The following is a 20,536-nucleotide window of genomic DNA, read 5'->3' on the forward strand; positions in this document are numbered from 1 at the left end:
GTATTTTCTGGTCAAATCTGCCAACATGATTGCATGTATTTTCTGGCCAGGTCTGCTACATGATTGCATGTATTTTCTGGTCAAATCTGCTGACATGATTGCATGTATTTTCTGGCCAGGTCTGCTACATGATTGCATGTATTTTCTGGTCAAATCTTCCACATGATTGCATGTATTTTCTGGTCAAATCTGCCAACATGATTGTATGTATTTTCTGGTCAAATCTGCGACAGGATTGCATGTATTTTATGGGCAAATCTGCTACATGATTGCATGTATTTTCTGGGCAAATCTCCCGACATGATTGCATGTATCTGCCGACATGATTGCATGTAGTTTCTGGGCAAATCTGCCGACATGATTGCATGTATTTTCTAGTCAAATCTGCCGACATGATTGATCGTTTTTTCTGGTCAAATCTGCCACATGATTAAACGTGTTTTTTGGTCAAATCTGCCGACATGATTGAACATGTTTTCTGGTCAAATCTGCCAACATGATTGAACGTATTTTCTGGGCAAATTTGCTCACATTACGTGTATTTTCTTGAGAAAACCTGCACAATTATGTGAATTTTCTAGTGAAAGGGTCACCAAAACTTGGACCCATTGTCTTTGCGTTGCACTTTTAAAGGGAACCCGAGGTGAGAATAATATTGAGGCTGCCATATTTATCTTCTTTTAAGCAATACCAGTTGCCCGGCTGCCGTGCTGGTCCTCTGCCTCTATTTCTTTCAACCATAGACCCTGAACAAGTATGCAGCAGGTCAGGGGTTTCTGACAATATTGTCAGAAGTGACAAGATTAGCTGCATGCTTGTTTCTGGTGTAATTCAGTTCACTACTGCAGCCAAATAGATCAGCAGGGCTGCCAGGCAACTAGTATTGTTTAAAAGGAAATAAATATGGCAGCCGCCATATCACTCTCACCCCGGGTTCACTTTAAATTACAGTAAGCTCCACCCTCATCTAGTCATGGCCACGGCCATTTTTGCCATGGCGCACTATGCGCGTCGCAGGTTATAGCCACACCCATGTTTTTGCCGCGGCGGCTCATCAGCTACCCCAGAAATTGGTCCAGCACCTGCATAGCACCAGCCCCCTCCCCCCCCCCAAAAAAATCCTGGAGCCGCCACAGGAATCGATCGATCAATCAGGAATCGATTCTATCAAATTCCCAATTCGATCGATTTGTGGCCGATTTCAATCGATTTCGATCAATTTAATCTATCTGACAGTATAGGCAGATCGATGGCCTATAGAGTTGCACTGGATCTAATGGTCCAATAATGTATTTAGTTTGATTTCCAAATCTGTTCCTAGTATGTGGCACACATCAGATAGATTCCTGTCAGATTGGACTTGACAGGCATCTGCCAGAAATCTATCTGATGGTCGAATCTGCTGCAAATCTATAAGTGTATAGCCACCTTAACTCACAGCTAGCATGTAGGCCACATAAAGAGCTTTGTAAGCAAATAGCTGATCCTTCAAATCTTGATCTTTTATTAAGAAATGCAACAAGGATATTTCCAGTTCAAAGTATAGGTAATGCCTCTCTCACTTCGGCCTCAAGCCCAGCCTGCTGTTTTGTTATGCTGGGCATACACGGCTCGTCCACGCGTGCGCCTGGATCGATTCGCTCTTGTCCCCGCCGGTGCTCCTTATCTTCCGTTCGATTCGCCGCTATTGTCCGCCCGCGGGTATCAAGCGCGGAATTGATCCCCGCGGTGATTGGACATGTCGGATATTACCAATCGAGCCATCAGCGGATCGATTGATAAGACTGCATTGAGCCGTGTATGCCCAGCATTAGACACGGCATCATCACCCTTCAATCCTAGGATTCCTCTGTTGTTCTCAAGGACTCTCATTTTAAGTTCTTTGGTATTGCCTGACATACAGTACTTCACCCTCCAGCCCAGAACATCTGCAGAGGAATGAACAAAGATCAGCATGATCATCCTCATGCCTCAAGGTGAAAGCAAAACATGGGCCTTTCAAATTTTGTAACAAGGCTGAAGATTTCTTCCAGACTAATGAAGACTGAATATTGCCATTGGACTACTGATGACTGAATATTGAAATGTTAGTTTGGCCACAATTTTTGTGAAAGTTTCACATTTTTGCATTTACGAGAATGTATCGACATGAGAAAACACATTTTCATGAAACGCATTGAGAAAACAAAGGGACTCAGTGGGCAGGGGAAAAAAGAGGGATTAAATCTCTTTCACTTTTTGGATAAAATTGTCCAAAAAACAACATTTACACTGTTCTCTCCTCAGTGACCATGCAGAACTATCCATTTAATTTCAGGCAGTCCATGAAAAAGGTCAAAAATTAAGCTAAGCCTGACCATATAGTGCTGCCCATAATTATTCATACCCCTGGCAAATTTTTTAAAGTTACTATTATTCAACCAGCAAGTCATTTTTTGATGGGAAATGACATAGGTGTCTCCCAAAATATAATAAGATGATGTACAAGAGGCATTATTGTGGGGGGAAAAACATTTCTCAGCTTTTATTTACATTTGAGCAAAAAGTGTCCAGTCCAAAATGACCAACTGGAATGTGGCACCCCAAGTTGTAGCAGTCAAAGATAAACTAGCCTTGCTTTGCTGAAACATTGCACTTCTTCAAGACCTGGGCAAGTACATGAACATTATAATGAAAAAGGAGGGTTAAAACTTTAGCCAGTTGTTGGTTTTTATATCTATCAAAAACTTAAAGTTAATGTTAACCTAACCTAAAAAAAACAAAAACAAACAAACAAACAGATGCTTACCTAAGGAGAGGGAAGGCTTTGGGTCCTATAGAGCATTCCCTCTCATCTCACAAACCCCTTGTTCCAGCACTGTCACCTCTGGTAGCAGTATTCGACCAAACTCTCTTGTGAGTTCCCAAATGCGTTGTACAGAGCCACCTGAGTACTCCTGAAAACTTTGGAAGCCTACCACGGCGGGGGATTCAAACAGGGTGACATCACTGCCACAAGGGGACTGCGAGAGGAGAGGGAAGGCTCTATAGGACTCAGAGCCTTCCCTCTCCTTAGATAAGTATCTGTTTGATTTTTTTTTTAAGTTCCCATTGACTATAAGACTTTGCTGCAGTGGCGGACTGACCGTCGGGTGTCAGGAGCGATCTGCATCAGGTATTGTGCATTCCAGGGATGTCGCCAAGAACCCTATTCATTGAAGTCGGCCCTCCACCACACAGTCAGAAAAAAAATGCCTAACTGTGTTTTGGGAGGAAACTCAAAGGGGTGGGGGGTCTGCTAATAATTAGCGCAAAACAAACAGACCGCATCAGCATTTATTGCCAAACTTCACGGCCAGATCATATAAGTCCAATGAAAAAATGCATCAAACCTGCGTCAGATGAATAGCATCAAACATGCTCCGTGTGTATAGCTTGTGGAGGGAGGTGCGGTGACCAGGGGATAAGTTACATAGTTACATAGTTATTTGGGTTGAAAAAAGACATACGTCCATCAAATTCAACCAAGTGAACGGGCCTTCATGCCAGCAGTGTGTACATGTGGATTTTCCCTTTATTGCTGTCCATGGGCTTGATTCACAAAGCTGTGATAACTCATATTATGGTTGCGGAAGCATTTTTCGCGTGATATAACGCGCATAACGGTTTGCACGCGCAATCACGAATTTTCGAGTGAAAATGTGCATTTGTGCGTGAAATATTCGCGATTGCATATGAAAACCATTACGCGCGTTATAGTGTACGCAAAATGGTAGCGCGACTGTAATATGAGTTATCAAGGCTTTGTGAATCAAGCCCCATGTGTGATGTAATCCCTCTACAGTGCCCAGCTAATCCCTCCGTTTGCACAGATGAAAATAATTAGGGTGTCAAATACCCTAGGCACATCACTGCTCTGCTGCCCATCAAAAATAAATAAATAAATAAAGCCAACATTATTTGAGATTTTCACGATTAAGACAAAAATGAATCCTGTGGTTCTTGAACTATATCTTCTGGAAACATCAGTTGCAGTGCTAAGCTTCACACAATGGAGTGGTAGCATAAGTTCTAGATTCTTTTGAGCAGCCTTCCACTATCAGTTGATATTCTCAATTAATTTGCTTTTTTTTTTAACAAAAATGTTGGAATGCCTCTGTGTAGCCAATTTTAACTGATGAGTCTGTTTATAAGTTCAGCAGAGAAATGTTTAATTATCTTTTGCTTTTAGATCCAGGTTCTAAAGCTACATACACATGGGGGACCTTTGTGGCTAGTTGCTAGTGCATAGGGGATGCGCGCGCGACAGCCCGGCGACAGTTCCGCTTGTGCGATAGCTATCTACATGTCTCTGCCCAAAGGCAGAGACACGGCGGAAGCTGTCGCCGAAGGTTCCGCCCCCGCCGGAAGCTCCATACATTGTGTATGGAGTTGCTGTCGCTAGTGCGCATACACACGACGGACTAGCGACAGTTGCAGCGAAGTTGCGGCGACAGCTGTTGCTGGCAATTGAACAAGTCAATCGAGTAGCGACGGTTCGGGGCGCGCGCGTCATACACACGGGCGACCTGTCGCCGCAACACGCGCGTGCCACATGGTTGCGGCGACAGCCGTAGCCCGTGTATATGAGCCATTAGGATTGACTGTTGATGTTTTTACCAATTCTCCTGCTGGTTGGGGAGGCTTGAATGCTTACTGCTGGTATGGTGGGATTTGTTGTTCATCCAGTATCCTTCCTGTTGAGTATTGTAACTTCACTGGACCTTTTAGTTCATCTACTCTGCTGCGGAGCATGTGAATTGTTCAGACTGGGAATGCTGGCATTTGTTTTTTGTTTAATAGCTTGCTGCAAGGCAACAGAGAATGGTAAACCTACTTTGACTTTTTAGATGTGTTTAAACAATTTTGTTGTTGGGACTTGATCATCTGTTGAAACTGACTAGTGTGTTCGGTGAGGGCACTTCCATGGGGGCAAACTAGGCAATTGCCTATGATGGGCCCCTGGCACCCTCAAGATAATAGTCCTGAACCCTGTATTGCTGCACAGTACTCGCACCAGAGAAAACTCACCTGTCAGCACTCTCCCTCCTCTGGTTAGTCTCTTTCTGTCTCCGTCCCTGCGGCATCTCTGTCCCCATCACTCCATGACATGAGTATGTACATGCTTGCAAGGAATGAAGAAGAGGCGCCAGAGGCTAGAGATGGCTCGAACCTCCGATTTTGGGTTCGCGTACCTCGAACACGAACTTCCGCAAAAGTTCGTGTTTGCGTGAACCGCAATAGACTTCAACAGGCAGATGAACTTTGAAAAATACAAACACTGTTTCTGGCCACAAAAGTGATGGAAAAGATGTTTCAAGGGGTCTAACACCTGGAGGGGGTCAGTGACTACAGGAGGAAGAAACATTTTCAAAAAGACCTTATAGTTTTTGAGAAAGTCTATTTTAAAATTCTCCTTCTGACCGTGGGAAAATAAAACGCCTGCCGACTTCAGCGGTTAATAGCAAAGCCCCCTTAAAAGCTAGAAACACAAAATTTGCTGGGAATGGAGGAAAAAATTAAAGAAATTGGCTCTGAACCGATTCATTAGATTCAATTCATTAAAAAGAACCGGATCATCTATGAACCGGTTAGTATAGCTTAGAATGCGTCCTGTGAGGATGCATAGCTGCCGGCTCCCGCTATCTCTCCCCACCTGCCTTCACCTGTGTCACCCTCACCTAGCCTGGCACCCAGTGCATCCATGGGTGCACCAGGTGCCAAGCTAGGTGAGGTTGACAGGTGAGGAGGCGGGGAGGACAGCGGGAGCCGGCAGCTATGCGTCCTATGCGGACGCATTCTCTGCTATGTGGGGTGCGGCGGAGATCTTCAATCAACTTAATTGAAGATCGCAAGATGAGCGGATAATGGCGTGGGACATTTCCGAGGATATTGGCATGGGAACTTTTTTGTAAAGGTACAGGTAAGTATTTCTGGTTAATTAAAAACATTATAGGACTTTTTTCATTGTTGTGTTTTTATTTCATTTAACCCTTTGTGGAAATGTAGTGGGATGTGGGTGTCAAAAACACCCTCTAGAGAAAAGATACAGGAGACAAAAGTGGGAGCCCAATAGTGTAGTATGTCAAAAACAATTGAACGTAATAAAAGTAAGACACTACTCACAAAGGTGGGTTGCAGAGGGGTAACCGACCACAGGAAGCAGGTGGAGACAACAAACCCGACTCCACTCGGGGTGGTCCCTAGGGACCTGGATGCGGTCGCTCTCCTTGGTAAAAGAAAGGGGACAGATATCCGCCGTGGTCGAAGCCACGTGTGGTCTGTACCCACCCCTCAGACGGGTGAGGTAAGGGGGTATGATTGCACAATAAGGGTATAAGAGGCGCCCTGGTGTAATAAAAGCATCTAAAAACAGTTTAAAAACGGGAAATAAATTTGAGGTGGCTTACCTCAGTGACGAAAAAATCTTTGTATTTTACAAAGGTTTTTATTAGTAGCACAGGCTCGTGTGTGCTACTAATAAAAACCTTTGTAAAATACAAAGATTTTTTTCGTCACTGAGGTAAGCCACCTCAAATTTATTTCCCGTTTTTAAACTGTTTTTAGATGCTTTTATTACACCAGGGCGCCTCTTATACCCTTATTGTGCCTTTGTGGAAATGGGTAAGGGGCTATGGCGGCCATAGCCCCTTAACGTCCTTGCCGGTCTAATTTCCGCCGGCAAGGAGGCAGCGCAGAACCTTTTTTTTATTTTTATTTTTTTTAAAATCATGTAGCGAGCCCAGGGCTTGCTACATGATAGCTGCTGAGCGGCAGCATCCCCCCACCCACTCCGATCGCCTCCAGCGATCAGAGTATGCAGGAAATCCCGTTCAGAACGGGATTTCCTGCAGGGCTTCCCCGGTCGCCATGGCGACAGGGCGGGATGACGTCACCGACGTCATGGACGTCGGGACGTCACAGGGAATCCTAATCCACCCCTCAGCGCTGCCTGGCACTGATTGGCCAGGCTGCACAGGGGTCTGGGGCGGGGGGCTCTGCGCGGCGGGTAGCGGCGAATCGGCGGCGATCGCGTACCACACGCAGCTAGCAAAGTGCTAGCTGCGTGTAGGGAAAAAAATTATGCAAATCGGCCCAGCGGGGCCTGAGAAATCCTCCTGCGCAGGTTACCCCGAGCTGAGCTTGGGATAACCGGCAAGGAGGTTAAGAGAAAGTGTCATTAGGGCCTTGATGTAACATAGATTATAGTGTAACTATTTCAACTAATGTACCCTTCTTAAACTTTAAGATTGTATACAAATGTCATTCATGACGTCATTCATGACGTCACGCACACGCCCAGAAAGTGCCCGGCAACAGGAGCGCGATCTGGAACGCGCTCTGCCGGGCAGCGCAGGCGTACTGCTCCGGGCCAGTGCGATCCGGAAGTAGTAAGAGCTCCAGAGATACTCGGAAGTAGTAAGAGCCCCAGGGATTTGGAGATGTTCGCCACATCTCTACTCTCCATTGAAGTCTATTGAGGTTCGTGAAAGTTCGCACGAACCGAACTTTCGCGGTAGGTTCGCGAACCGGGTTCGGCCCATCTCTAGTAGGAGGGAGGGTGGTGTTAGTAGTAGGTGTAGGTAGGGCAGTGGCGGCTCCAGGAAATTTTTTTAGGGGGTGCTATGCAGGTGCTGGACCAATTTCCGGGGGAGCTGACGACCTGCTTCGCGCGCCGCGGCAAAAAATGGGTGTGGCTACAACCTGCGGCGTGCAAAGCGCGCCGCGGCGAAAAAAATGGGCGTGGTCATGACCGGATGGGGGCGGGGCTAACTGTAATTTAAAGTGAACCCAGGGTGAGAGTGATATGGTGGCTGCCATATTTATTTCCTTTTAAACAATACTAGTTGCCTGGCAGCCCTGCTGATCTATTTGGCTGTAGTAGTGAACTGAATTACACCAGAAACAAGCCATGCAGCTAATCTTGTCAGTTCTGACAATATTGTCAGAAACCCCTGACCTGCTGCATGCTTGTTCAGGGTCTATGGTTGAAAGAATAAGAGGCAGAGGACCAGCACGGCAGCCAGGCAACTGGTATTGCTTAAAGGGAGATAAATATGGCAGCCTCAATATTATTCTCACCTCGGGTTCCCTTTAAAAGTGCAACGCAAAGACAGAGGGCCCAAGTTTTGGTGACCCTTTTCCCAGAAAATTCACATAATTGTGCAGGTTTTCTCAAGAAAATACACGTAATGTGAGCAGATTTTAACAAAACACACGTCCAATGACCCCAATATGCACAATCGGTAGCAGATATGACCCCGATATGCACAATCGGTAGCAGATATGACCCCAATATGCACAATCGGTAGCAGATATGACCCCAATATGCACAATCGGTAGCAGATATGACCCCAATATGCACAATCGGTAGCAGATATGACCCCAATATGCACAATCGGTAGCAGATATGACCCCAATATGCACAATCGGTAGCAGATATGGCCCCAATATGCACAATCGGTAGCAGATATGGCCCCAATATGCACAATCGGTAGCAGATATGGCCCCAATATGCACAATCGGTAGCAGATATGACCCCAATATGCACAATCGGTAGCAGATATGACCCCAATATGCACAATCGGTAGCAGATATGACTCCAATATGCACAATCCGTAGCAAATGACCCCAATATGCACAATCGGTAGCAGAAATGACCCCAATATGCACAATCGGTAGCAGAAATGACCCCAATATGCACAATCGGTAGCAGAAATGACCCCAATATGCACAATCGGTAGCAGAAATGACCCCAATATGCACAATCGGTAGCAGAAATGACCCCAATATGCACAATCGGTAGCAGAAATGACCCCAATATGCACAATCGGTAGCAGAAATGACCCCAATATGCACAATCCGTAGCAGATATGACCCCAATATGCACAATCCGTAGCAGATATGACCCCAATATGCACAATCCGTAGCAGATATGACCCCAATATGCACAATCCGTAGCAGATATGACCCCAATATGCACAATCCGTAGCAGATATGACCCCAATATGCACAATCAGCATCACCTGAAAAAGAAAAGAAAAACCCATTTACTCACCTACAGCCAGAAGACCTTCTTTCCCGACCTCCTGTCCCGAGTCCCGACCTCATTGTGGCGCGCAGCGCCCGCGCGCCCACGATCCTCTTCCTTCCCGACGTCACGACGAGACTTCCTGCCTGCATGCAGAGAGCAGGGCTACGGGAAAATGGCCGCCCGAAGCCATGCACTGCAGACTCGAAGTCTGCAGAACAGGGCTCCGGGCGGCCATCTTACCGTAGCCCTGCCTGCTGCTCCGTGCTGACGCTGTGTGAACTGACTTGGCGTCTTTTAGACGCCTGAAGTCAGTTCACTCCAGGGGGTGCTTTGGGGGTGCTTGGACAATTCTAGGGGGTGCTCGAGCACCCCCTTGCACCCCCCTGGCGCCGCCCCTGAGGTAGGGGGAGGGTAGTGTTAGGAATATGCAGGGGTGGTGCTAGGTGTAGGTAGGTGGGAGGTTATTGTTAGGAGTAGGTAGAGGTGGTGTTAGCGTTAGGTATAGGTAAGGGAATGGTAGTGTTAGGAGTAGGGAGGAGTGGTGTTAGTGCTAAGCATAGGTGGAGGGGAGATTAATGATAGGAGGAGTAGGTGTATTCTCCAATGCCATTGGCACATTCTTACTAACAACCCTAAAATAGAAGGAGTGGGGTTAATTTTAGGTGTAAGTAAGGAAGGATTAATTTAAGAATTAGGTTAGGGAAGGCAATAGTAGATTATCTTTAACATAACCAATACTCTACTGTTGGCAGGGTCCGATGCCCAAATTTCCAGAGGCCTTTTTAGATGTACACAGAATCCATCTCCCCATCCCTGCCCACCTGTTAGGTTATGGTTTAATTGCTATTACCCTGTTATACTTATAAATGGGCATTCAGCGCATACTAAAGCTGGCCTCTAACGATATAATCTTTTCCATATACTCTTACCATTTCTATGTAATATAAGGTAACTACCTAAATTATCCATTCAAATTATTCACTCAGTTTACCCTTCTACTACATAGATTTGGTAAAATTGGATGAAAAAGATTGTATCATTAGTGGCCACCATAAGGCTCTATATTGTCTTGTACTTGACCACTGGGGATATAAACAAAGGTTGATAGTGATGGTCATGTCAATGAGAACTCATGGAGAAGCATGTGATCAGTTTGCTCAGGTGATAGATAAGTAAGTCTCTGATTTGCTAGCCATGATCATGTGCTAGAGCATGATGTGATCGCAGCAAAGCTGTGATAAGAGCTTTGCACATCTATCAGCTGATGAAACAAATCACAAGCTCTCCAGGAGTTCGCTTACTGGTTCAATAGAGCCATTTAGAGGAAGGCCCTGAGTGAAATTCTCACTCATTGCTATCTATTCGTTTTCAAAAGGGTTGAAACTTTACAAGGAATATTTTCAATCACAAACATAATGAAATACAAATGTGAAGGATTGAGAATTTTGATACAGTGACTGGTTGATATTCAAGACAAGACAAAGAACATTTATAACAATTATTCTATTTTTTACTGGTGGACTCAAAGCGCCAGAGCTGCAGCCACTAGGGCGCACTCTATAGGCAGTAGTTAAAAATGTCAGGGCGTCTTGGCTAAGGTCTCCTCACTGATTAGGTGCAGGCTTCACCAGATCAGAAAATCTATGTGTTTTTATAACAAACTTTGCCATATATATTTTCACCTTACCACCTTCTCTGCAATTCTTACTTCAGAGTAAGTCAAAGGGATCCAAGCAGCTTTTCATTTTCAGAAGTTTGTCCTAGTTTCTAATAGGTGTAGGAGCTGCCACATCCCCCCTCCCTTCCCTCTGCCCTTATTTGTCCAGGGGAAGATGTGAATGTGACCAAGTGTGACTCTCTAAACAGTGTAATATCCCCCATCCCCCCAGCTCATTGCTACAGCTACTTACAACAGTCCTTATCTGCCTGCTTTTTCTGCTGTCGACAGAAGAAGTGCAGCAGAGAGCCTCTAACACACATTTGAATGTAAAAATAAGAGGCAGATGGATTTTTTTTAGTAATGTGCCACATTGTCAGCATTCATGTTTAATGTGCTATTGAGATGCCCTGGGTGCTAAAAGTAGTGCTTGGCTCACTATAAGGAGTCTGTGCTCACCAATTCCTCCCCATCCCTGTATGTTGCATGCACTCAGGGCCGGTTTAAGCAACAATGGGGCCCCCGGGCAAAATAAACCTGGGGGGCCCCCCCAACATATACCCCGGAACAAAAATTGGCATTAGGGAACCTTTTTTGCAGCTGGTATAGTCAGGGTGTGAAGTCCCAATCGGTCAGAGCTCCACATTCTGGCTATCCCAGCCTGCATGGGGGACAAGGGGTTAAAAAGTTTCAGGAGGGGGGACCCCACATAATTTGTTTTTTAAAAAAAATTCCCACACTCTAAACATAAAAAAAAATTGGGTAAATAGGAAAAAATGCCAGGGATCTTCATACAGCCATATTGTGGCTGTATAGCAATCCCTGGCCAAAGCGCTGCTGCTCGTATAGACCCCCTGGAAACCCCGTCAGGAAATTTATTGTGCTTTCGTTTGATGCATGTAAAATTACGCTTCCGTTAGGTTTGCTACTAAAAGTGACATTTACCGCATTTAAAACTATACTTTTTTCCTTCTAAACTTTAAAATCGATTTTCTCAAAAACTATAAAATCTTTTTGAAAAATTGTTTTTTCCTCTTATTCCTAATGATCTCCTTAACATATCCTGCAAATTTAGGGTTTCTAGCATTTAAGGTGGATTTGCTATTAACCATTAAAGTCGGCAGGTTTTTAAATGTGTGTTTTTTTTCCTTTGAAACTTTAAAATCGATTTTCTCAAAAACTATAAGGCCAATTTGAATTTTTTTTCCCTCATGTAGCCACTGGAGGCCCCTACAAGCTCTGGGGCCCTGGGGCAGCTGCCTACTTTGCCTTAATGGTAGCGACGGCCCTGCATGCACTCTCTGGTGCCATCACTGAAACCAGGATGTGATTAGGCTCTGTAGCTGGAGACAATCCTCTTAGTTTAAAGTTGTGATTATTGGGTACTCTACTGGTGGCTTTTCCTCATTGGTCAGCTCTAATATAAATACTTGCCTCTCAGGCCTGAGTGAGAGTTGCCATGATAGCAATAACAATCTAATGCCTACCATAGTCATATATCCATCATAGTCTAGGGCCAATTTTAGAGGGAAGCCATTTAACTTATCTGTATGGTTTTTGGGTGTGGGAGGAAACTGGAGTGCCCGGAGGAAATCCACTCCACTCAGACACAGGGAGAACATACAAAGTCCATGCAGATAGTGCCCTGGCTGGGGCATTTGTACCGGGGACCCAGCACTGCAAGGCAAGAGCAATAACCACTATAGACCATAGAAATTAGAGACCGCACTCAGAAGGCTTTTTCAACTACTGTATTCACAGCAAACCAAGCATGACAAGGTACACGACATATTTCTAACCACTAACCGCTCCACCACCATGCAAATACAAACATGTCTCCCATATAATAAGCAGCAGTATAAACCTTATTAGCTGGCTTAAAAAAAAAAGAAAAAAAAAAGTTTGTGATTCCCAGGTAATGACTGTGACCTTGCAGACCCACTAAAGTGCTCTAATCTAAGACAAAAATGAACCCCTGAGAGTAAATCCCTGGACAATCTGCTTTAATACTTTGGAAAGTATTTGGTTGTATGTGTTTTGTTTCTTTTTGGTCACTAGAGGGCAGCAAATACTTACAATTGGAGCATAAGGTGGTTTATAATACTGTAGTTTCAATCTTTAACCACTCTCTTTAGACTCACCTACAGAATATCCCTAACTGGGACTGGAGAATTGGAGACAGCATCATCTGCCTATCAGAGCTCACCTTGGGATTCATGGCTCAGAGCTGCATTCTACCTGGGCTCTCCACTATCTTAATAAATCTATGCTCAATGAAGGAGGACGCTAAGGTGAGGCAGTAATATTACTACCCAGGCACCTGTATAAAAAGCAGTGTTACAGTGGGTTGCAAAAGTATTCGGCCCGCTTGAAGTTTTCCACATTTTGTCATATTACTGCCACAAACATTAATCAATTTTATTGGAATTCCACATGAAAGACAAACACAAAGTGGTGTACACATGAGAAGTGGAACGAAAATCATACATGATTCCAAACATTTTTTACAAATAAATAACTGCAAAGTGGTGTGTGCATAATTATTCGGCCCCCTTTGATCTGAGTGCAGTCAGTTGCCTATAGACATTGCCTGATGAGTGCTAATGACTACATAGAGTGCACCTGTGTGTAATCTAATGTCAGTACAAAAACAGCTGCTCTGTGGGGGTCTCAGAGGTTGTCTAAGAGAATATTGGGAGCAACAACACCATGAAGTCCAAAGAACACACAAGACAGGTCAGGGATCAAGTTATTGGGAAATTTAAAGCAGGCTTAGGCTACAAAAGGATTTCCAAAGCCTTGAACATCCCACGGAGCACTGTTCAAGCGATCATTCAGAAATGGAAGGAGTATGGCACAACTGTAAACCTACCAAGACAAGGCCATCCACCTAAACTCACAGGCCGAACAAGGAGAGCGCTGATCAGAAATGCAGTCAAGAGGCCCATGGTGACTCTGGACGAGCTGCAGAGATCTACAGCTCAGGTGGGAGACTCTGTCCATAGGACAACTATTAGTCATGCACTGTACAAAGTTGGCCTTTATGGAAGAGTGGCAAGAAGAAAGGCATTGTTAACAGAAAGCATAGGAAGTCCCGTTTGCAGTTTGCCACAAGCCATGTGGGGGACACAGCAACCATGTGGAAGAAGGTGCTCTGGTCAGATGAGACCAAAATGGAACTTTTTGGCCAAAATGCAAAACGCTATGTGTGGCGGAAAACTAACACTGCACATCACTCTGAACACACCATCCCCACTGTCAAATATGGTGGTGGCAGCATCATGCTGGGGGGGGGGGGGGGTGCATCTCTTCAGCAGGGACAGGGAAGCTGGTCAGAGTTGATGAGAAGATAGATGGAGCCAAATACAGGGCAAACTTGGAAGAAAACCTCTTGGAGACTGCAAAAGACTTGAGACTGGGGCGGAGGTTCACCTTCCAGCAGGACAATTACCCTAAACATAAAGCCAGGGCAACAATGGAATGGTTTAAAACAAAACATATCTATGTGTTAGAATGGCCCAGTCAAAGTCCAGATCTAAATCCAATTGAGAATCTGTGGCAAGATCTGAAAACTGCTGTTCACAAATGCTGTCCATCTAATCTGACTGAGCTGGAGCTGTTTTGCAAAGAAGAATGGGCAAGGATTTCAGTCTCTAGATGTGCAAAGCTGGTAGAGACATACCCTAAAAGACTGGCAGCTGTAATTGTAGCAAAAGGTGGTTCTACAAAGTATTGACTCAGGGAGCCGAATAATTACGCACACCCCACTTTGCAGTTATTTATTTGTAAAAAATGTTTGGAATGATGTATGATTTTTGTTCCACTTCTCACATGTCCAGCACTTTGTATTGGTCTTTCACGTGGAATTCCAATAAAATTGATGCATGTTTGTAGCAGTAATGTGACAAAATGTGGAAAACTTCAAGAGGGCCGAATACTTTTGCAACCCACTGTATGTGGATAAATGTATTTGGCACTGCTTGTTTATTTTTATTTATTCCTGCATTTTGGTGTTAGTGAAAGTTGGGGTATTAGTGAAACAGAATGCGGGCAGTCTGTGGGTTTGGGCCCGTCGGTGTGCTTGCACAGTGCGGTTGCGCTCACTCACAGATGGGAGAGCGGTTGCAAACTTTCACGACAAGGCAAAGAACATTTATATTGTGCATTTCCCCTGGTGGTGTCAAGGTCCTGCTGATCTGAACACCAGTGATTGGTGCGCGCACCCCTAGGGTGTAGGGTCTAAACGAGCACAGCGGATCCCGCAAGGAATGATGGGATGTCTCCCCTAATGAGTGGCGGACTACTTTGCTGCCTGGTTCCCACCAGGTCTCAACCCCCAGTGCTGCCCCACCAGTGATGAGAAGAACAGGAGGAGTGAACACTGCATTTAGGTAAGAAGGATGGACTAGGGTGATAGGCCAGACTGACTGATGACAGGACTGGCTGGAGACGGAACTGACTTTAATGATTACTGGATTGTCAGGCAGCAGGACTGACTGATGACAGGACTGGCTTGAGATGGGACTGACAGGAATGATCACTGGACTGACAGGCGGCAGAACTGACTGAAGACTGGATGGATAGAACTAGCTGATGACTAGACTGACAGGCCTGACTGAAGACTGTATTGATAGGACTAACAGGATTGGCCGGTGATTGGACTGACAGGAATGACTGAAGACTGTATTGACAGGAATGAAAGGATTGGCTGATGAGTGGACTGACAGGAATGATTGAAGATTGGATTGACAGGACTTGACAGGAATGACAGGTGAACAAACTAACGAATGGCGTGAGGACATGCCGTGACTGTATCAGAAGACTTCTACTGGGACTGTGTTCTGAGAGGCCTGTGCTGACCCTCGGGACCGGTAAGTATAACAGGTGGACTCAAAGCGCCTCAGGGCTGTAGCCACTTAGGGCGCACACCACGGGCAACCAGGATTATTAGGGAGCCCTTCTGAGGGTCGCAGGCAACCGTGGAGGTCTGGAGAAGGATGTGGGGATCCAGACAGTAAGAAAATACGCAAACCATTCCTTCATGTTCCTGATATGCTAAACTGCAGGTTAATGACACACTTATAGCCAAATTATCCAACTTGCAGCTGCTTTAGGTGGTTTTGGCCTTCCATCAGTGCAAGGCATACTATTCATTAGAAATGGTTAAAGGAAACACAAGGTGAAAATAAACCGATGAAATAAACAATTGTGTGTATATGTATGTATGTAAATAAATAAATAATAATAATAAAGTATGTATCCTCCTTTTTCCTAAAAATGACTTTTTTTTAGATATCCCACGTTTTATTTTATACTTAAATCTACTTTTGAAGCTTTTACTGTTTCATTGTCTCTGTTCAATTACACATTTATTGAAGTATGCCAGAATTAAAATCTATCTATCTGCTCTCAGAAGCCATTTTCTGCCAGGAAAGGGTTTAAAGAGTTTAATGGTGAAATTTCTTATCAGTATGGGTTACACTATAGTCCGACCAGGTCCCGACATGAACAGAAACTGTCAGTTGCATAATAATTTGTATAGTCAGTAGTAGTGCATTGTGGGTAACCACAAATGTTCACTTATAGCTGAATTATTGCAGATATCCTTCTGTTTTAAGAAGGCAAATACACCAAGCTTTGCTTTTTTTTTTAGTAGGAGGGCTATTTGGTCCCTTTTATCCCCCTATACATTCCTAGTAGTTTGGGCCACCCTGAGCTGCTTGGTTACTCTGTTGCATAACTACTGAATTATTTCAGGCATAGAAAGAATACATGGAACATAGCATAGTTATTTGTGTGCTTGGCACTGTACATACACATGTCTATTTCATCATGTCACATGTCACCTTAGTATACCTTTGACATTATGAGATGGATATGTGTGCGTACAGTGCCAAGATTACTAATAACTATGCTGTGTTCCTATTCTTCTTTTTCTGTCCAACGTCGTTAAACATTCAGGTATGCAAGTGACTGTTTCTCTCCAGTCAGGACCTAGACAGACTACAGTATATTATAATCCTCACTGATAAGGAATTACAGCCATAAAACTCTTTCCTGGCAGAGAACAGCTTCTGAGTGCAGGGTACAGATAAAAATCTTAGAACTCTCTTAGACTGTGTGAAAGAAAAAATCATTCAGTTGAACCATTACAAGATTAAACCTACTTTTTTAGTTGATATTCAGAAAATAAAGTGATGGGATTCTAAACAAGTCACTAGTAGGAGGATAGATATAATCGTTCATCAGTTTATTTTATCTCATCGGTTTATTTTCAGTTTGGGTTTCCTAATGTTAGCACTTGAGAGATGCAGCTACTAAGACCTTCTGTAGTTCACACTACAAATTGCTTGCGCTAAGTGCTTTTGTGAGTTATTCCTGGTATTTTTTAGAGCGATTTGGGTTTTTTTTGCAAGCAATTTTTTGCAATTTACGATTTTCTTGAGTGCAAACAAACAGGAAGTGCACTCTCACCTGGAACTGAATGTCTTTTAAAGCATTACCCCATTACACCATTAGCTCTGCCTGTGCACTGTAATTTTGGTTTCAATAATTTTTATTAAAGAATTTCAGAGTATACATAAACAGTAACATTATGACATTAAATGTTTGATAATGCAGTTGACAGTATAACATATAAAGTTTACAGTTAAAGTTTACAGTACGAATGAGTAAAGGTACATAAGGTACAATATACAATGTAGTAGGATAAGTAAATTGAGTATTATACAATCAACTGAGTATTTACAGTAATATTGGTAAGGTTGTTATATGTAATTCTTTGATTTATTTCTGGTAGAGTGTTGCTCTTATATGAATCACTTCTGTTATGTTGAAATGGGTTGTGGCCTGTGTCCTCCAGACTTTAGATTAGGCAGTTGAGTTCTCAAAGCTTGTACCCTAACCTAATAATTATAAAAATTAGATCTTGAGTTGAACTTGGCTGTCTGAAAAATGGGGGAGTGTGCACTGTAATTTTAACACCGCTTTATGAATAAAGTGATTTTTCAAAAAGTGCAATTGCTCTAAAATCCATCGTTTACCTTTTTGTATTTCCGTCCTTAAATTGCATCCCAGGAGGCATTCCTTTTATACATGATTTCACAAAACAAACAAAAAGGATCACTGTCACAAAAGCAGATAGTGGTCATACATTTTAGATACTGCACTTTAATACTTTAGTGTGCTCATATATATTTTCAGGTGATTGACAACAGCTGGCAGTGGCATTACCTGGACAGTGTTGGAAACTCCCTATTAACTGCCACCATCTCTAATGACTTTGTTGGCATGTCCTTCCCTGCAGTCTGCAAGTATGTCCTCTATAGACCATGTATCTTCACTAAACACTGTTAAAATAAAACATAATGTTAAAAACTTCTGAAGGCAAAGAGCTAAAAGCAACATTCAGTAAAAAAATGTAATGTTTTGTATTTAAAATTTGTTAATTTTTGACAATTATTTAGAAATTTACTGTTTTGAACATTATAAGGTTAGGAAGTGGGGTTTTAGGGTCAAGTATCAGGAAGGGGGGTTTTAGGTTTAGGTGTCAAAAAAGGGGGGTTTTAGGGTTAGACATCAGGAAGGGGGGTTCAGGGTTAGTCAGCAGGAAAGGGGTTTTTAGGGTTATGAGTCAAGAAGGGGAGGGGGGGTTATGGTTAGGCATTAAAGGTGGGAGGGGTCAGTCTGAGAGTAGGATTTGGATTAAGTTGTAGTAAAATATGATTACTATATACCAATATTTTATTATGATAATTTACACTAATTACACTTTAACAAACTAAGAAAATTGGTAGTTATTATCGAAAACGGGCACCTATATTTCCTAGCGGCCGTGTTTCATGCATGCAGTGAAAACACAATGGCTATCATTCATGAACAGGCTGTCGGTAAGGGGAACCCGTGCGGGAGAATACCGCCGTCGGTAGTTTATCCTTCTGGGTGGTCATTCATAAAGTTTGTGCCTGGGGCGGTAGCAGTGCGGAGGTTTTCTGGAGAATGGTGTCGGTAGGCGGGCGGTAGGCATGCGGAAACAGAAAAGCTGGCCGAGACCCTCCATGCGGTGCTCTCTCTGCTGATGTGTGGGAGGTCCGTCCCATTCACTTACATGTATTCCGCAAGCTTCCCGCTACATCCAGGGGATCGGTAATCCCCTTCCGCATACCGCTATGCGGAAATGTTTATGAATGAACATTTTGATACTTTTTCTGGATAACTGCGTATCCACACTGCACAAGGCGGTACGTTGTCACTCTGCACGGGAATGTCAGCTCCGCATACGGAAAGAGGCTTTATGAATGCACAACTTGCTCAGTGCTCTGTAAAGCACTGCAGAAGATAACAGTGCAATATACATACTAAATAATTATAAAGTGATAAATGTTATTAGCACTATTGGATGATTGTAATTGTTTCTGTCCCCCCTTATATACGATCTGTGTAATCAATCATCTAACTTAGCCTCTGGCGTTTTAAATCTAAGTAGTAGGTTTGGGACTTTACATATGCATACCTATGAAATGACAGCTGGGAGACTTGGGTGCAGAATATAGCCGCTATACGGCTCACCCTGCTCCTGCACAAGTCCCAGCGGCGTTAATTACTATTCCCCCTCCTGATCCATGTGGATAGTGGGGAATTATGTAATTCGGCTTCCAGCTATTGCTGGCAGCCAGATTACAGTGTTTTAAAAGTAACTTCAGCTCCATCTTCTGAGGGCGCCAAAGTTCCTCATTGTGCGCCGCTATAGCCATAATTCCTATTACGGTCTATGGTGGCGCCTGCTGCACCCAATTCTCCTGCGCTGTTACAGCCCTTGTTACATACACATGTTTATTTCATCAGTTCAGGAATCAGGAACCCTCTACTTAATGTCACAGTAGATTTCGTGTTAGAGTCAGAGAAGGTGAAGAGCTTGGGCCTTTTTCAGGATATTAAGGTTACTTTTCTAACCTAACCTGCAGCCAACACACCAGGTGCCAAGGGTTTGGATTGCTGCTGAAAAAATACATTATATATGCAAGGAGCACAGCAGCATGGGGAAACATAATCACACAGCTGTTCTCTGTGTACAGGGGATTTTTTTTTTTCATTGTACTGCACTTAGAAGATCAGCTGTCACAGCCCAGACTAGTTGCCTGACTTTGACCAGTGATCAGGCCTAGAAAAATGATAAATCCTGCATTTGCCGCAATTAATTTTATGAGCTCTGCAGATCCGTCAATCTACTTTAAAGGTCTGTACACATGCTAGATTAAAGTCGGCCGACAACTACTGGCGTGTGTACAGCAGCCTCCGGCGGCTGCCCAACCAGCAATCCATAAAGCAGACCAATTTGGCTGAGTGACAGCCGATAGCTTTGTTCTCTCTGCTGACCCAGTGATGTCACAGCTGTGCTGCTCTGACGGCCCCCACCCTCCCAGCTGGGAGCCTGATGGCTAACTACAGGTCTGTTCAGCCTTGGCCTAGCAATGTTGCCTGAGGAGTCGAAACCTGTTGGGCAACATCAATCTAAAAGTGTGTTTTAGCCTTTATTCCAATATCAAAATGCACTGTGCTCTACACACACTGGGGTTGATTTCCTATAACAAATAGCGTGCCTTATCAAAGTTAACATGCCTTATCAGAGTTAGCCTGCCTTATCAGACTAGCATAGCGAGCGCTACGAACTTATGCCTTCTAATTGGCAATGACGTGAGCTCCACTTGTCGTGCCCTGAGCCCCTGTGGGTCCAATCACTTTAAAGGACGAGTGGAGCTCTCGCCATTGCCAATTAGCAGGCATAAGTCCGTAGCGCTCGCTATGCTACTCTGATAAGGCACTCTATC

The 20,536-nt window shown here is 44.0% G+C and overlaps 1 protein-coding gene across 4 annotated transcripts in view; it reads left to right on the top strand.

Annotated features, from left to right (window-relative positions):
* KCNU1 (potassium calcium-activated channel subfamily U member 1) overlaps positions 1 to 20,536 on the top strand; it is a 330,251-nt gene that overhangs the window by 119,267 nt on the left and 190,448 nt on the right. For all 4 annotated transcript variants that reach the window (XM_068274953.1, XM_068274954.1, XM_068274951.1 and 1 more), the window contains exons 14-15: positions 12,845 to 13,000; positions 17,913 to 18,022. In XM_068274953.1, the coding sequence (XP_068131054.1) occupies positions 12,845 to 13,000; positions 17,913 to 18,022 (266 nt within the window). The remainder of the gene's footprint in view (positions 1 to 12,844; positions 13,001 to 17,912; positions 18,023 to 20,536) is intronic.

The sequence above is a fragment of the Hyperolius riggenbachi genome, chromosome 3 (genome assembly GCF_040937935.1).
Source record: "Hyperolius riggenbachi isolate aHypRig1 chromosome 3, aHypRig1.pri, whole genome shotgun sequence".
Classification (NCBI taxonomy): Eukaryota; Metazoa; Chordata; class Amphibia; order Anura; family Hyperoliidae; genus Hyperolius; species Hyperolius riggenbachi.